This window comes from Artibeus jamaicensis, unplaced genomic scaffold (assembly GCF_021234435.1).
Source record: "Artibeus jamaicensis isolate MK-2021 breed Jamaican fruit bat unplaced genomic scaffold, CSHL_Jam_final contig_1028, whole genome shotgun sequence".
NCBI lineage: Eukaryota > Metazoa > Chordata > Mammalia > Chiroptera > Phyllostomidae > Artibeus > Artibeus jamaicensis.
The window spans coordinates 5,698,282-5,716,432 of NW_026521201.1; the positions used below are offsets into that span (position 1 = coordinate 5,698,282).

Genomic DNA, 18,151 nt, shown 5'->3' on the forward strand with positions numbered 1-18,151 from the left:
GTCTTAATTATTTTTTACAAGGGATTTCAAAACATCATATTCCACTTCAGAGAGTGCACATAGGCCTGAGTAATAGATATGACATCCCAGATCAAAAAGGGAAGACTTAACTCCTTAGTTTTAGGTTATTAGAACAAATTTTAATGCAATTTGCCAGAGCTCTCAGAATACAGGCCAAGCATATTTTCAGGTCACTAACAAAGTATTTAGTTCTCTGAGTCACCCCATGGGGAAGGCTAAGACTATTTTGAAACTTTTTATGCCAATTGCATATGAAATGCACTGCTGCCCTAGGTTATCACATAGCTCCCCTCTGCTCTTGCCTCATTATGTTCACTAAATATATAAATTTTAAAATACAACATTTCTTCTACTAAGCACACTGATCTAAGAGACTCATAATTCGAAAAACAGTTTATAGGGACTGTAGAAAATATGTTGGAAGCACAAACCCTGGGATCAAAAACAAACTATCGTGATGTTAAACATGTGTCTGTACACCTGCTGCTTGCTCCTTGTCCTCTCTCACACTTGCGCTACATCTGTTTAGAACTTACCTTGTCTTTGCAGGGCCTTTGGCAGTTTTGTGCTGCACACACAGCATTCTCATCATCAGATTCCTCTGCTCCTGACCAGTCATACTTTGAGGGAATGTCCAACACCTTTTTCTCTCTCTTCTTCTCAGTATTCTCTTTCACAAGCTCAACTTTGGCTGCAGCAGCCTTCTCCTTCTTTTTCTTTCTCTCTTCTTCTTTTGCTAGTTTCTTGGCCAGTTTGTTTAGCTCCTTTGATTTTTCTGTACTTAATTTTAATTTCTTCTTTTTAGGTTTATCCATCTTCTTTACCTCTTTGGACTTCTGTTTTCCTTCTCCAAAGAGCCGTTCTACTTTTTCTAGCTTCCGTTTCCGTTTCTTCTCTGAAGAGTCCTTTCCTTTTATTTTTAATGGTTTTTCTTCCATGCTGTCATCCTTCAAAAATATAAAATTAGAAAAAATGTTCAATTAAGACATTTAAAAACAGTTTGGTTCTTTTATGTGAGTTATCTTGAAGAGTCAAACACGTAAACACAAATTATAGTAGAGGTTAATGGGGAAGGAAGAAATAAAGTTTATTGCCTAATGGATATAGAGTTTTTATATGGGATGTTTAAAAATTTCTGCATAGATAATGGTGATCATTGTATAACACTATGAATGTAACTAATACAACTGAACTGTAAACTTTAAAAGGATTAAAATAGTAAACATTATAAAAATAGTAAAAATAGTAAATAGTAAAAAGGATTAAATAGTAAATTTTGTGTTGTATACATTAACCATAATAAATATTCTAAAATGTTTAAAATACTTAAAAGGCATTTTAATAAGGCAAGTATAATATTCAGTGAAGATAATCAATAACAGAAAATAATGGCAAGCCCTAAATAAAATACCTCACTTATTTTTAGCTTGTTAGGGGAAAAGAGAGCAAAAAGTTTCATTGTTAGCATATATTAATATAATCTGTAGCACCTCTGTTTTAGAGGAAAACACACTCAGAAAACTAAATGTAGTAAATTAAATTATGTAATAATTTTTTCTCTCCATGTACCACTACTATAGCTCTTTATTAACTCAATAAATCCTTGGAGGTTAATAAGTTAGTAGAAATCTTATCAAAACATATAAAATTGTATCATGATCTCACTAGAAAGGGTATGTAGTGACTTTGGCAAGAGCTAGAAAATAGTTGATGTGACAAGGCAAAAAAAAATGATCATTTGGACTTCCACCAAGATGGAGGCGTAGGTGGAAGCACTGTGCCTTCTCCCACAACCAAGTTTAAAAACAACAAAGTTTTAGCAACAAAACCACAGACAAAAACACAGAAAATTGAACTTCATGGAAGTCTGACAACAACAAACACTTCAGCCAAACCGATAAACCAGTGAAGGAGGGAGCGGTGAGAGAGACCGTGCAGGCCCCAGTGGCAGGAAGAGGCAGAGGGGACCGCCATTGTCCCTCTATGACCCCGTCCCCACCTACAGTGTCATACCAGCCACCTGGGTGGCGCTGCCCTGGTGAACAACTAAGGCTCCGCTCCTCACACGAAACAGGCAAGAACAGATCAAAACATGGCTCAAGAAGAACTCAGAGCCCCAGAGCCGATAAATCTAAGCCATGAAGAAATAGCCAAATTTTCAGATGCACAGTTCAAAACACTAGTGATCAGGACGCTCACAGAACTGCTTGATTTTAGTCACAAAGTAGAGGAACATATGAAGGCTAAACTAATTGAAATGAGTGGAAATGCACAGGAAACCAATAGTAAAGAAAAGGAAACTGGGACTCAAATCAAAGGAGTGGACCAGAAAGAAGAAAAAAATGACCAATCAGAAAAGAATGTAGAAACAAGAATTCAAACAAATGAGGAGAGGCTTAGGAACCTCCAGGACATCTTTAAACGTTCCAACATCAGAATTATAGGGGTGCCAGAAGGGGAAGAGGAACAGCCACAAGTGGAAAACTTATTTGAATAAATAATAAAGGAGAATTTCTCCAATCTGGCAAAGGAAATAGACTTCTAGGAAATCCAGGAAGCTCAGAGAGTCCCAAAGAAGTTGGACCCAAGAAGGAACACACCAAGGCACATCATCTTTACATTAGCCAAGATTAAAATGGAGAGAATTCTAGAAGCAGCAAGAGCTAAGGGGACAGTCACCTACAAAGGAGTTCCCATCAGACTGTCAGCAGATTTCTCAAAAGAGATCTTACAGGCAAGAAGGGACTGGAAAGAAGTATTCCAAGTCATGAAATCCAAAGACCTACATCCAAGATTGCTCTACCCAGCAAAGCTTTCACTTAGAATGGAAGGGCAGATAAAGTGTTTCTCAGATAAGATCAAATTCAAGGAGTTCATCATCATCAAGCCCTTATTATATGAAATGTTAAAGGGACTTACCTAAGAAAAAGAAGATAAAAAAGATGAACAGTGAAAGGACAGCAAACTCACAGTTATTAACAACCACACCTAAAACAAAAGCAAACTAAGAGGACAACTAGATCAGGAGCAGAACCATAGAAATGAAGATCACATGGAGGGGTAGCAACAAGGGAGTGGAAGGAGAAGAAGCAGGGAGAAGGTACAGAAAATAAGTAGCATAGACAGTAGATAGAAAATAGATAGGCGGGAGGGTAAGAATAGCAGGGGAAATACAGAATCTAAAGAATTTGAGACACGTGGTCATAAACTAAAGGGGGGGAACAGTGGGGGAGGGGGGTGTGCAAGGTGGAGGGGAATGAAGGGGGGGAATAGAACTGTAATGGCATAATCAATAAAATATATTTTAAAAAAGAAAAAAATTATCATTTTTAATTTCAACTTTCTAATATTGTTATTTTGTGCCAATGTAATAAATATTAAAGTTTTAATAGTAAAGGTATATCTAGGAACAGAAAGAGCAAGGGGAAAGTAGAAGAAAAACTGAAAATACAAGTTTGATAATTACTTAGAAGATAACACTTGAGAATTTTTCCAGATTTGAGACTGAAAAATCTTTTACAGGAAACTAAAAATCTGCAGACTCAAAAAAACACTGCATTAAAAATGTCTAACTCTATTACATCTTGAACAGGATATTTAACTTCTAAATACTTTGTTTCCTTATATGTAAAATAAGAGAAAGAGAATCAGATGAGATAATGAATGTGAAGAAAATGCTCTGTGGACTGGAAAACATTTTTTATAGTAGGCTATACCTTAGATTTGACTTTCAAACCAAAAACAAACTAAACTATAGTATGCTAAGCGTATCTGTATCAACTATTGGTGACACTGTACCATTCCATTACACAGACACAAATAATGAAAAGAATACTAGGAATCAAATGCCACAGTTAGAAACCAAGTCTCACTGTTTTTACTACATGTGTGATCTTAGGAAAGTTTCTACCTCTTGCATCCTTCATTTCTTCACATGCAGAAAGGCTACAACTACTTGCCTTGTCTATCCTTTTCCCTCTCCCATTTAGGATTACAGTGAGGATCAAATGAGATCAAAGATATATAAACACTATATATTACAAACTGCTATGCAGGTGTAACAGATCAATATGGACTTTCCCTCCCCATTTCTGTATAACTGTTTCCTTAGGAAGCTTGATTTTATAACAAAAAAAAAAAAAAAAAAAAAACAGAAAAAGAAAATAATAACTTTGTTTCAGGTGTACAATCCAATAATTCGACATTTATGTAATTTACAAAGTGATCACCCCCAAGAAATCTAGCACCCATTGGAGACCACACACAATTATTAGAATATTACTATGTTCCCTATGCTGTAATTTACATCCCCATGACTTTTCTGTAACTACCAATCTGTACTTCTTAATCCCTTCCCCCTTTTCACCCATCCCAAACCTCCCCCCATTTGACAACCATCAAAATGTTCTCTGTATCTATGAGTCTGTTTCTGTTCTGCTTTTTCATTTATTTTGTTTTTTAGGTTCAACTGTTGATAGTTATGTATTTAGTCTCATTTTACAGTTAGTATTTTTAACTTTTTTTCTTATTTTTCTAGAAAAAGACCCTAACATTTCAAGTAATACTGGCTTAATGGTGATGAATTCCTTTAGGTTTTTGTTTTTTTCCCCTTGTCTAGGAAGCTCTTTATTATGTCCTTCGGTTCTAAATAATAGTTTTGCTGGGTCTTTGCCTTTCATCTATGTAAATACCTTATGCCAATCCCACCTGACTTGCAAAGTTTCTGTTGAGAAACCAGCTGACAATCTCATGGAAGCTCCCTTGTAGGTAACTGACTGCTTTTCTCTTGCTGCTTTTAAGATTCTCTTTGTCTTTAGCCTTTGACATTTTAATTATGATGTGTCTTGGTATGGGCCTCTTTGGGTTCATTTTGTTTGGGACTCTCTACAATTTCTGGACTTGCATAACTATTGTCATCACCATGTTACGGAAGTTTTCTGTCATTCTTTTCAAATAGGTTTTCAATTTCTTGCTCTTTCTTCTCCTTCCAGCACCCCCATGATGTGAATGTTGGTATGCTTGAAGTTGTCCCAGAGGTTCCTTATATTATCCTCTTTTTTCTTTTGCTGTTCTGATTGTGTGTGTTTTGCTTCTTCATATTCCAAATCACTGATTTGATTCTTGGTTTCATCTACTTTACTGTTAATTCCCTGTAAATTATTCTTCATTTCAGTTAGTGTATCCTTCATTTATGACTTGTTTTCTTATGGTTTCTGTGTCCTTTTTATGCTGTTGAAGCTCTCATTAAGTTCATTCACACTTCCCTTAAGTTCATTGAGCATCCTTATAACCAGTGTTATATGAACACTGTATCTAGTATATGGTCTTTCTCCATTTTCTTTAGTTCTTTTTCTGGAGTTTTATTCTATTCTTTCATTTGGGCCATGTTTCTTTGTCCTCACTTTGGCCACTTCCCTGTGTCTGTTTCTATGCATTAGGGTAGAGCTTCTACATCTCTTAGTCTTGGTAGAGTGACCTTATGTTGTAGGTAACCTTATGTAGTAGCTATCCTCTAGAGCCCTGTGGTGCAGCCTCCCTGGTCACCTGAGCTGGGCTTTCCATGGGCACTCCCCATGTGGACTGTGTGCACCCTCCTATTGTAGTTGTCTTGACTGTTGTTAGTGTGTCAACGAGAGAGACTTTCTTCTAAGCCAGTTGGATTCGAGGAATTTCTGCAACCACCAAGGAGGACATGCTGTGCTGGGGCCAACCCAGTGGAGCAGGACTCACTTCAGTGGAGCTCTGTTGCCTGCTGAGTCCACCTCTTGAGTGTATCACTTGTGGAAGTGATGCTTTGGCAAGGTCTGAAGCTGCCCACCAGGTCCATCATCTTTAGAGCCTTCCATGAGATGCAGGCCAAGGTCAGCGGTTGCCTGTGCCCTACCAGGGCCACTTGGCATGAGCTACAAAGCAATCTGCAGATAGTTACTACTTATGTTAGGCTTGAAGATGCCCAAGGCAGGTCAAGCTGCAAACCAAGGCTGGCTGCCACTAGCACTGGGCCTAGGGCCATTTACCAAGAGGTATGAGGCACACCAAGGCCAGAAGCTCCTTGTTTGAGAGATTTCAGGAAAGCTGGCAGCATAAGCCAAGACTTGGGAAGTTTCTTTCTTTAACCACTATATTTTTTTCCCCTGACTTTTGGGCCTTTGAATAATGGAAACCTGGGCTAAGGAAACTGTTCTATATCAATGATTTTCAATATTCCCTTTTCTTTTTAGCACAAATTACCTGTTTTTCCTCTGAATTTTTTATCACATAATATTTCCTTAAAGAAAACTATAAAATAAAATGACTTAGCTTAAACAGAAAGTAGGCCCTGGCTGGTATAGCTCAGTGGATTGAGCGCGGGCCTGCGAACCAGACAATCGCGGTTCGATTCCCAGTCAGGGCACATACCGGGGTTGCAGGCTGGTTCCCTGCAGGCCAGTTCCCAGCAGGGGACGCATGAAAGGCAACCATACATTGATGTTTCTCTCCCTCTCTCCTTCCCTTCCCTCTAAAGATAAATAAATAAAATATAAAAAACAAAAAACAAAAAAAAAAACAACAGAAAGTAGGACAGCCAGAATACTACCCACTCAGCCATCTCTCCTTGCCAGCATTCATGGGACCTCCAAGGAACTTGGGCATTCTAAGTAGTTTTACAACCACTTGTTTAAGCTTTAAATCCATACCTCCATGATATGCAGGAATCTGTCTTCAGAGGGTGGGTGTGTGGCCTGCAATATCCGCCATATATGTTGAGTCTCATCCAGTGATACTTCCAGGAGATCTCCAACCATCATAAGCTCTTCCAGCTGGGCTTTAGCTCCAGGCGACAACTCCAATACTGGAGGTTCCAAACTTCGGGGTACCAAAGGGCTCTTCCGAGGTTGTTTCCTTGGGGTGCTTGAACCTTTCCAAAAAAACATTAAGACAAAACAAAACTAAAAACTATGGAAAAAATGTAAAGTTTCCAAAGTAAGTATCTTACAAAAATCGTTCTTTCTCCCCCAATACTTTGGAAATCTGGATTGACTACATCACTATGAGTGTAAAAATGAAATTAAAAACAAATATAGAGCAAAAACATCTAGAATTCTAGTATCCAGTCTAAAAAATTGGTTTAGAGGAAAAACTGGTTCCTTATTATTTCTTTATCCTGTGATGGAAAGAGAATAGAAAAGAATCTCTTAACCCATAGTCTCTCCCTTTTAGAGGATACCAATAGATTAAACAAATACCCACCCTATAAAACTGGTTATTCTTCTAATGAACAGGCAACACAATTGACCCTTAAACAGATGTGTTTAAATTGCACATGTCAGGGTCTACATATAGACAGAAAACCCCAAATACAATTAAATGCAGATTTTTAAAATCCACATATAAGTGAACTCACCATGCAGTTCAAATCTGCCTCATTCAAGGATCAACTGTATTTTTTAAATATATTTTATTGATTATGCCATTAGAGTTGTCCCATTTCCCCCTTCACTCCCCTCCACCCTGCACACCCACTCCCACCCACATCCCCCCCTTTAGTTCATGTCCATGTGTCATACTTGTAAGTTCTTCAGCTTCTACATTGCCCATACTATTCTTACCCTCCCATCTATTTTCTACCTACCATCTATGCTTACTTGTTCTCTGTACCTTTTCTTCCTTCTCTCCTCCTCCCAATTCCCTGTTGCTAACCCTCTATGTGATTTCCATTTCTGTGGTTCTGTTCCTGTTCTAGTTGTTTTGCTTAGTGTGTTTTTGCTTTTGGTGTGGTTGTTAATAACTGTGAGTTTGCTGTCATTACTATACATGTTTTTTATCTTCCTTTTCCTAGATAAGTCCCTTTAACATTTCATATAAGAAGGGCTTGGTGATAATGAACTCCTTTAACTTGACCTTATCTGAGAAACACTTTATCTGCCCTTCCATTATAAATGAAAGCTTTGCTGGATAGAGCAATCTTGAATGTAGGTCCTTGCCTTTCATGACTTGGAATACTTCTTTCCAGCCCCTTCTTGCCTGCAAGGTCACTTTTGAGAAATCCGCTGACAATCTGATGGGAACTCCTTTGTAGATAACTGTCTCTTTTTCTCTTGCTGCTTCTAGGATTCTCTCCCTACTTTTAATCTTGGGTTATGTAATTATAATGTGCCTTGGTGTGTTCCTCCGTGAGTCCAACTTCTTTGGGACTCTTTGAGCTTCCTGGACTTTCTGGAAGTCTGCTTCCTTTGCCAAATTAGGGAAATTCTCCTTTATTATTTGTTCAAATAAGTTTTCCACTTGTTGTTCTTCCTCATCTCCTTCTGGTACCCCTATAATTCGGATGTCGGAATGTTTTAAGATGTCCTGGAGGTTCCTAAGCCTCTCATTTTTTGAATTCTTGTTTCTTCCTTCTTTTCTGACTGGATGTTTCTTTCTTGCTTCTGGTCCACACTGCTGATTGGAGTCTCAGTTTTCTTCCCGTTACTATTGGTTCCCTGGACATTTTCTTTTATTTCACTTAGCATAGCCTTCATTTTTTCATCTAATTTACGACCAATTCAACCAATTCTGTGAGCATCCTGATCACCAGTGCTTTGAACTGTGCATCTGATAGGTTGGCTACCTCTTTATAGCTTAGTAGTATTTTTTCTGGAATTCTGATCTGTTCTTTCGTTTGGGCCATTTTCTTTTGCACCTGTTACGTAGTGAGGGGCGGAGCCTTAGGTGTTCGCCAAGGCCAGGCAACCCAGTCACTGGGCTGTATTTGGGGCAGGGGTCCAAGAGAAAACAATGGTGCTTGCTCTGCTCTCTACTGGATTTTAGTCACTTCCCCTGCTACCCACAAGAAAACTGGGCCCTTCTCCTGTGGGTGGGTTTGTGTGCATCCTAGGACCCTGTGGGTCTCTCCAATGAACTCTCCTGTGAGGCTGGGGTATTTCTCCCACTGCCACGTCAACCCTCACAGGTGTTTTCAATTGGTGTTTTGAGGCTTTATTTCCCCGCACTGGAAACCTGGGTTGTGTGGTCTGTCTTGCTCCCCAGTTTCACCTGGTTTATCTGCACATGAATGTGGGACCTCCTGGTCCACCAGCCACCTTTCACAAGGCACTCCTCCACAATCTGCTACCTCACTGGGTCCACCAGCTGCTGCCTTGCATGCCCTGGGCCCACCAGCCACTGCTTTTTTCTTTTTCTTTTTCTTTTTTTTTTTTGCAACAACCCCTCTCTGCAAGCCTCCTAACTCTGCCCCTCCTACCGGTCTGGATGAACATGTCTACTTTAACTCCTTGGTTGTTGGACTTCCATACAGTTCAATTTTCTGTCAGTACTGGTTGTTTTTCGCTTCTAAATTTTTGTTGTTCTTATTTTGGTTGTGTGAGGAGGCACAGTGTGTCTACCTATGCCTCCATCTTGGCTGAAAGTCTGTGTATACACAGTGCTGACTTAAGTTATATGCTAACTTTAAGAATGCACAGTGAGTTAGTGCCCCTAACCACCACATTGTTCAAAGGTCAGTTTCAATATCCTGTTCTGTAAAATTCTGAATTTTACTATGAAGAGATGAACACACTTCATTTTACAGAGGTGGAACCTAAAGCAGTGTGACTTATTTTCACTGGGAAAAAGAAAGTGGATGTAACAAAGATATTATATACCAAGGAAAGAAAAAGCTTTCTGCAAAGCTTTCTGAAACTAGGGTTAATATTCTTCAAAAGCAGCAAGTTCCTCAATAATGGTAATGAACAAAAAAGAAGGGTAAATGACTCCTTATCAGGGATTTTATAAAAATGAGAGATTGGCCCTGGCTGGGTGGTTCAGTTGGTTGGAGCATCCTCCCATGTCTCAATGCTGCAAGTTCGATTCCCAGTCAGGGCACATACTTAGGTTGTGGGCTCGATCCCCGGATAAGGTGCATACGGCAACCGATCACTGTTTTTCACTTTTTCTCTTTCTCTCCCCACCAATCCCACCCTTCCTCTCTTTCTAAAATCAATAAAAATATATCCTTGGGTGAGAATTTAAAAAAGAAAAAAAAAAGAGAGAGTTGGACTAGATGGCCTCTAGAATTCTTCTAATTAGGATCCAATAATTCTATGTTAAGTTTTCAGATTATCACCTTATAACAAAGAATGCAAATAGGGACTGGCTTCTCCTAACCAAAATTGCACTTTTAGATTCTAGTAGTATTTCATGGGAAAGATATGTATTTAAGAGGGATTCATAGTCTTGTTTAAGAAATGTTTTTTTTTTTCTCACTGGTTTCAGAATTATCTTCTCCACACTGCTGTAAAGAGTAATACCTTGAGAACTCTTAGAAGCAGAAGAATAAGCATGTTCTGCACAGAATGAAGGTGCTGTCCACATGTGAGTGACCACCTCCTCAGACTTAATAGGAATCTCTTCATCACAAAAAAGATTGGGTTCTAGACTACTGGAGGACTTCACACTGGCTGTATCCTGAGGAAGAAACAAAGAGAAGTATTAAGAATTACACTTAACTTACCATATGACAAAGATCTAAATGTGAACTTTCAAGTGAAAACTTCTAATACAGACCTCTGGCCAAGATGAAGGCGTAGGTGGAAACACCGTACCTCCTCGCAAACCAAATTTAGGGACAACAAAGATATGGAAACAAAAACACAACCAGAACAGACGGAAAATTGAACTGTACGGAAGTCTGACAACAAACCATTCATCCAGACTGGTAAGAGGGGCAGAGTCAGTGGCCAGCAGAGGGGAGATCGCAGCTGGAAAAAGCGATGGTTACCAGACCCCGGCGCACAGGCAGCATGAGGCTAGCAAACCCGGGACACAAGGAGGAAATGAGCAGACCCAGTGACCCACACAAGGCAGCTGGCCAACCCCGGACACACATTCGTGCACAGATAAACCAGGCAAAAAACCAGCAGTGAGGCAGACTGTGCAACCCAGGGCCCACAGATAAAAAAATAAAGCACCAACTAAAAAAGCGCCAACTGAAAAAACTTGCGGGGGTTGAGGTTCGGGAAGAGATTCCCAGCCTCACAGGAGAGGTCGTTGGAGAGACTCACAGGACCCTAGGATGCACATAAGCCCACCCACCCAGGGAACCAGCACCAGAAGGGCCCAGTTTGCTTGTGAAAAGTGGCAGAGGGGACTGAAATCCGAGAGACAGCATAGCAAGCACCAATGTTCCCTCTGACCCCGCCCCCACATACAGTATCATAACCCTGTATGATGATGGGTTGACTGGGTTGCCCTGCCTGATGAACACCCAAGGCTCCACCCCTCACCACAAAACAGGGGCGAGAAGACCAAAAAAGTATAGCTGAAACACAAGAACAAATCAAAGCCCCAGAGCCAATACTTTTAAGCGACCAAGAGATAGCCAACCTATCAGATGCACAGTTCAAAACAATGGTGATCAGGATGCTCACAGAATTGGTTGATTGTAGTCACAAATTAGATGAACAAATGAAGGCTACACTAGGTGAAATAAAGGAAAATGCACAGGGAACCAATAGTGATGGAAACAAAACTGGGACTACAATAAATGGAGTGGACCAGAAGGAAGAAAGAAACAACCAAACAGAAGAGAATAAAAAAACAAGAATTCGAAAAATGAGGAGAGGCTTAGGAACCTCCAGGACATCTTTAAACATTCCAACATCCGAATTACAGGGGTACCAGAAGGGGAAGAAGAACAACAACAAGTGGAAAACTTATTTGAACAAACAATAAAGGAGAACTTCCCCAATCTGGCAAAGGAAACAGACTTCCAGGAAATCCAGGAAGCTCAGAGAGTCCCAAAGAGGTTGGACCCAAGAAGGAACACACCAAGGCACATCACCTTTACATTAGCCAAGATTAAAATGAAGGAGAGAATTCTAGAAGCAGCAAGAGCTAAGGGGACAGTCACCTACAAAGGAGTTCCCATCAGACTGCCAGCTGAGAAGCTCTCAAAAAAGACCTTATAGGCCAGAAAGGGCTGGGAAGAAATATTCGAAGTCATGAAATCCAAAGACCTACAACCAAGTTTGATCTATCCAGCAAAGCTTTCACTTAGAATGAAAGGGCAGATAAAGTGTTTCTCAGATAAGGTCAAATTCAAGGAGTTCATCATCACCAAGCCCTTATTATATGAAATGTTAAAGGGACTTACCTAAGAAAAAGAAGATAAAAATATGAACAGTAAAAGAACAGAAAACGCACAGTTATTAACAACCATCCCTAAAACAGAAGCAAACTAAGTGGACAGCTAAAACAGGAGTGGAGCCACAGAAATGGAGATCACATGGAGGGTTAGCAACAGGGGAGTGGGAGGAGGAGAAGGGAGGAGAAGGTACAGAGAATAAGTAGCAAAGACGGTAGGTAGAAAATAGACAGGGGGGAGGGCAAGAATAGTATGGGAAACATAGAATCTAAAGAACTTGTGACACATGGACATGAACTAAAGGGGGAAAATGTGAGGGGGAGGTAGTATGCAGGGTGGAGGGGAATGAAGGGGGTGAAATGGGACAACTGTAATGGCATAATCAATAAAATATATAAAAATAAAATACAATAATATTATTTTTTTTAAGATTTGATTTATTATTTTTAGAGAGAGGAGAAGGGAAGGAGAAAGAGAGGGAGAGATACATCAATGTGTGGTTGCCTCTCTCGCACCGCTACTGGGGATCTGGCCCACAACCAAGTCGTGTGCCCTGACTGGGAATTGAACTGGCGATCCTTCTGTTCACAGGCTTGAGTTCAATCCACTGTACTACACCAGCCAGGGCTAAAAAATAAAATAATATTCTTAAAATAAAATGAACCGAAAAGTGTAAGGAAGGTTTAAATGTGACATCTTAAGAACACAAATCATTTAATACTCTCTAAAGGTTTTGAAACCTAGAAGCTTACCAATGGCTCTTAAAACAGTGAAGAGGCTGACTGACAATATTCAAATTACACAATTCTGACAGCTCTCATTAGGTCTCAGATGATTATTCTTTGTGGTCAATTTCCATAAACTCACATGTGCAGCTTTAATAGTCAAGAATAGAATCAAAAAGACAGAAATCAAAGTTATTTCAACAGGGAGAATTTTAATAAAATGAACTAGCTAAGTGAACAGGGTGGGGCAAAAAAAGGTTTAGTTTTCCACATGGGAAATAATACAATAATTAATAATGATATAAGAATAAACTGTGGTTTGCATACTCACAACTGTAAATCTACTTTTGCCACACCCTGTACATTAAAGGCCTGAAAGGCAACAGGTAACACCAAGATAATTGCAAGAAAGAGTTTTCATCCATAGGGCTTAAGGTAATGAAGGGAAGAAGTGGGGTTATTAGAACCTAAAATCTCAGAGGAGGCACCCTGAAGACTTGGGACCCAGATCGCTGACGAATAAACCCTGATGTGGTTGTTTTCTAGGGTATGAAAAAATTAAGAAACTGGAAACGGTTGCTGCTGGCAGAGTGACAAATAAAAAAGCATGCATTTCAGATGATGACAGGAATGGAAAATACAATGGGAAAGGCCAAGTCCCTTCTGACTGTCCAGAACATTTAATTTTCTCTAATGTCCTCTACTGGCAGAAGGGAAGCAGCAGGCAAAGAACAAATGTGTATTGCAGAGGTTGGCAAGTACAACCTATGGACCAAATCCAGCTGGCAGGCTGTTTTTTTGTATAAAGTGTGAGCAAAGAATAATTTTCATATACTAAAGAGTTGTTTAAAAAAATAAAGGAATATGTAATAGAGAACATATGTGGCTCCAAAGCCTAAGATACATTATTATCATATATTAATATACACTGTATGTAATATATATTACATGTAACATATAACAACATATATTGATATATTTATTACTGTACAGAAAAAGTTTAAAGCCCCTGGTTCAGAGTTCCTTCCTTAGCAACACAAAGAAGATTGGTTATAAAAGAGTGGGATAAGAGAAGGGAGACAAAAGCTTAATCACTAAAGTAACACCCAATTTTCCCTGTACAGCGGATGAGAGGAAAAATCTATTATCATGACATTATCCTTAATTAAGCAGGATACTTAAAAAGCTTTATAACAGGATTCTGAAAGGCAATGCTACTCACTGAAGATTTAGGAATAGCAGTCCATTGCCTTCTGCCCTATTCAAGAATTTAAATTTTATTAGAAGCAACAGGTGCTATACAGTACTGTAGTACTACACTTCCCTCCTTTAATTCCCAGATGCTGGTTCTCACTGACTAGCATTGGAATTATCTTTTCTGACCTTGACTCTACTCATTTCATTGTAACTCTAACAGAAAACTTTGTTAGGCTTTTAAAATGGAAAGGATAGTGATCAAAAGATAATGAAAGAAAGTAGTAAGAAAAAAGAATTTTTTAATATTTCTCCAAGTGAAGTACGAAATATGAAAAGGTACAATACTGAAACATTTTTTTAAATTTCAAATAACCCAAAAGAAGGCCAGCATAGAGCACTAGAGGAATGACAACAAACCCCCTCCCCCGCCCAGCTTAATAAAAAATAAATAGCAAGATGATCAACTTAAACCGAACCATGTCAATAATTACAATACATTAAATGTAAATGGACTATCCTTAGGTGGTATGGCTCAGCAGTTGAATGCTGGCCTGTGAATAAAAGGGTCACTGGTTCGATTCCCAGTCTAGGGCACCTGCCTGGGTGGCCGGCCAGGTCCCCAGTGAGGTAGCAGGGGGACACACAGGAGGCAACCACACATTGATGCTTCTCCCCTGCTCTTTCCCTCTCCCTTCCCCTCTCTAATAATAATAATGCAAATAAAATATTTTTAAAATTTTCTAAATAAGTACATAAATAAATGTGAATGGACTAAACACTTTCAATGAAAAGACAGACCATAATATTACTTTAAAAAACACACACAAAGACTCAACTATACATTTTATAACTTCATGTATATGCAAAACACAGAGATGAAAGGACCCTACTTACTATATATTATCGCAAGACATGCATATTAAACTTAAAAACGCAGACAGGTTGAAAATAAAAGGATGATAAACAGCAAGTTTAAACAAATTACTCTTTCTAAGGAGAAAATTACAGTACAGTCCCACTGATGGCAAATATGCAAGAAAGATGGAAGAACCTCTGAGTAAAAAATGTGTTTTATACAGATGAAGGTATAGGTAAACAACCACACCAGAAATTACAACTAAACTACAAAACATCAAAAAATCAAGTTGTATGGAAGCCCGACAACCAAGGAATTAAAGAAGTCACATTCATCCAGACAGGTAGGAGAGGCAAAGACACAGAGATGGATGGAGATGAGGAATGGGCAGTCCTACACCACATATGGTAGATAAATGTCAGGATGGATATCTCGAGAGTGAGGGATACCAGACCACCCAGCCCAGGGTTCCAGTGCCAGGAAGATAAATCCGTATAATTTCTGGCTGTAAAAATCAGGGTGGTTAGAGTGGCGGAATGAACTGTGGAATTCTCAGGCACCTCCTCTTAAAAGGCCCACAACAGAGTTAAGTCTTACGTAGAGTCACTCCTTCTAGAATCTAGCACTGCAGCAGCAGCTACAAGGGCACTGATGGCATACGGGGAGAAACTAGTATCTGCCATCAGAGTGAGTGCTGGGGGACAGCTTCCTCCTGGACAAAACTCCAGAGGACGGACAGCAGCCATTGCCCCTTTCTGAGCTCTCTCTCCCAAAGAGCCACAAAGTGAGGACACCATATCAGCGACTCCATCAATGTGGTTCTAACAGGTTGTTACGCACTGGCAATTACCTTAGGCTCCTCCCCATCCCACTTACCAGTGTAATTTTTTACAATAAGCTATGCTATTAAGACAGGAGTCAAAGAAGCTGTACCTAATACATAGAAACAAACACAGGCAGGCTGCCAAAATGAGCAAAGAAATACTGCCCAAATAAAAGAACAGAATAAAACTACAGAAAAAGAAGTAAACAGAATAGAGATAAGCAATCTATTAGATGCAGAGTTCAAAACACTGGTTATTATACAGATGCTCAAGGAACTCATTTGGTACTTCATCAGCATAAAAAACACCGAGGCAGAAATGAAGGTTACACTAAGTGAAATAAAGAAAAATCTACAAGAAACCAACAGTGAAGTACATGAAGCCAAGAATCAAATCAATGATTTGGAATATACGGAAGAAAAAAACATTCAATCAGAAAAGCAAGAAGAAAAAAGAATTAAAAAATAAATAAAAACAGGAATAGGCTAAGGAGCCTCTAGGACAACTTTGAATGTACCAACATACAAATCATAGTGGTGCCAGAAGAGAAAGAGCGAGAAATTGAAAACTTATTTGAAAAAATAATTAATAAAAACTTTCCTAACTTGGTGAAGGATATAGACATACACGTTCAGGAAGCACAAAGAGTCCCAAAGAATACTGGCAATAAGTATTCAAAGTGATCAAAAGCAGGGACCTACATCCAAGATTACTCTATCCAGCAAAGCTATCATTTAGAATAGAAGAACAGATACTGTGCTTCCCAGCCAAGGTAAAGCTACAGGAGTTCATCATTACCAAGCCCTTTTTATATGAAATGTTAAAGAGACTAACTTTAGAAAAAGATCAAATCTATGAACACTAAAATGGCAATAAATTCACAACTATGAACAATTTTGAGAAAGAAGAACAAAGTAGGAGGGATCACAATACCTGATATCAAGCTGTATTACAAGCCCACTGTAATTAAAACAGCCTGGTACTAGTATAAAAACAGGTACATAGACCAATGGAACAGAACAGAGAGCCCAGAAATAAACCCAATTTTCTACAGTCAATTACTATTTGACAAAGGGGGCAGTAACATAAAATGGTGTAAAGATAGCCTCTACAACAAATGGTGTTGGGAGAACTGGGCAGCTACATGCAAAAAAATGAAACTTGAGCACAGACTTACACCATACACCAAAATAAATTCAAGGTGGATAAAGGACTTAAATATAAGCTGTGTCACCATTAAAGTCCTAGAGGAGAACATTGGCAAAAAAAAATCTCAGATATTTCACGCAGCAACTTTTTTACTGATATGTCCCCTAGAGCAAGGAATATAAAGGAGAGAATAAACAAATGGGATCTCATCAAAATAAAAAGCTTCTGCATGGCTAAAGAAAACAGTATTAAATTAAAAAGACAACCAACTGTATGGGAAAACATATTTGCCAATGATACCTCAGACAAAGGTTTAATCTCCAAAATATACAAAGAACTCACACAACTTCACTCTAAGAAGACAACTAACCAAATCAAAAAATGGGAAAAGGACTTGAACAGACACTTCTCCAAGGAGAACATACAGAACATTCAGAGATACATGAAAAGATGCTCAATATTGTTAGCTATCAGAGAGATGCAAATTAAAACCACAATGAGATACCACTTTACACCAGTCAGAATGGCTGTCATAAACAAAGCAACAAACAACAAATGTTGGAGAGGTTGTGGGGGAAAGGGGACCCTAATTCATTGTTGGTGGGACTGCAAACTGGTACAACCATTATGGAAAAGTATGAAATTTTCTCAGAAAAATAAAATGGATCTGCCTTCTGACCCAGAAATTCCACTGCTGGGATTATATCCTAAGAACCCTAAAACACCAATGCAAAAGAACCTATGCACCCCAATGTTCATAGCAGCACAATTTACAACAGCCAAGAGCTGGAAGCAACCTAGGTGCCCATCAGTAAATGAATGGATCAAAAAATTGTGGTACATATACACAATGGAATTCTATGCAGCAGAAAAAAAGAGCTCCTATCCTTTGCAACAGCATGGATGGAACTGGAAAGCATTATGCTGAGTGAAATAAGCCAGGCATTGAAAGACAAATGCCATATGATCTCACCTTTAACAGGAAGCTAAACACGACAAACAAGCAAGCAAAATAAAAACAAAGACACTGAAGTAAGAACAGGGGGACAGCGACCAGAGGGGAGAGGGGAGGGAATTTCAGGAGAAAAAGCGGAGGGATTTAGAGGAACTAGTATAAAGGACACATGGACAACAGCTAAGGGGGGGGGTGGAAGTGGAAGGGAGGTGGGGAGCATGGGGGGTGGGCTTGGAAGGGAGTAAAAGGCAGAAAACTGTACTTGAAAAATAATTAAATTAAAAAAACAAGACCACTGGCAAAAAAAAAAAAAGATCAAAT

At 39.1% G+C, this 18,151-nt stretch overlaps 1 protein-coding gene across 2 annotated transcripts in view; it reads right to left on the reverse strand.

Moving 5' to 3' along the window:
• KDM5A (lysine demethylase 5A) overlaps positions 1-18,151 on the reverse strand; it is a 133,198-nt gene that overhangs the window by 8,949 nt on the left and 106,098 nt on the right. For both annotated transcript variants that reach the window (XM_037139864.2, XM_053662431.1), the window contains exons 25-27: positions 10,290-10,446; positions 6,699-6,919; positions 558-968 (exon numbers count right to left, since the gene is read on the reverse strand). In XM_037139864.2, the coding sequence (XP_036995759.2) occupies positions 558-968; positions 6,699-6,919; positions 10,290-10,446 (789 nt within the window). The remainder of the gene's footprint in view (positions 1-557; positions 969-6,698; positions 6,920-10,289; positions 10,447-18,151) is intronic.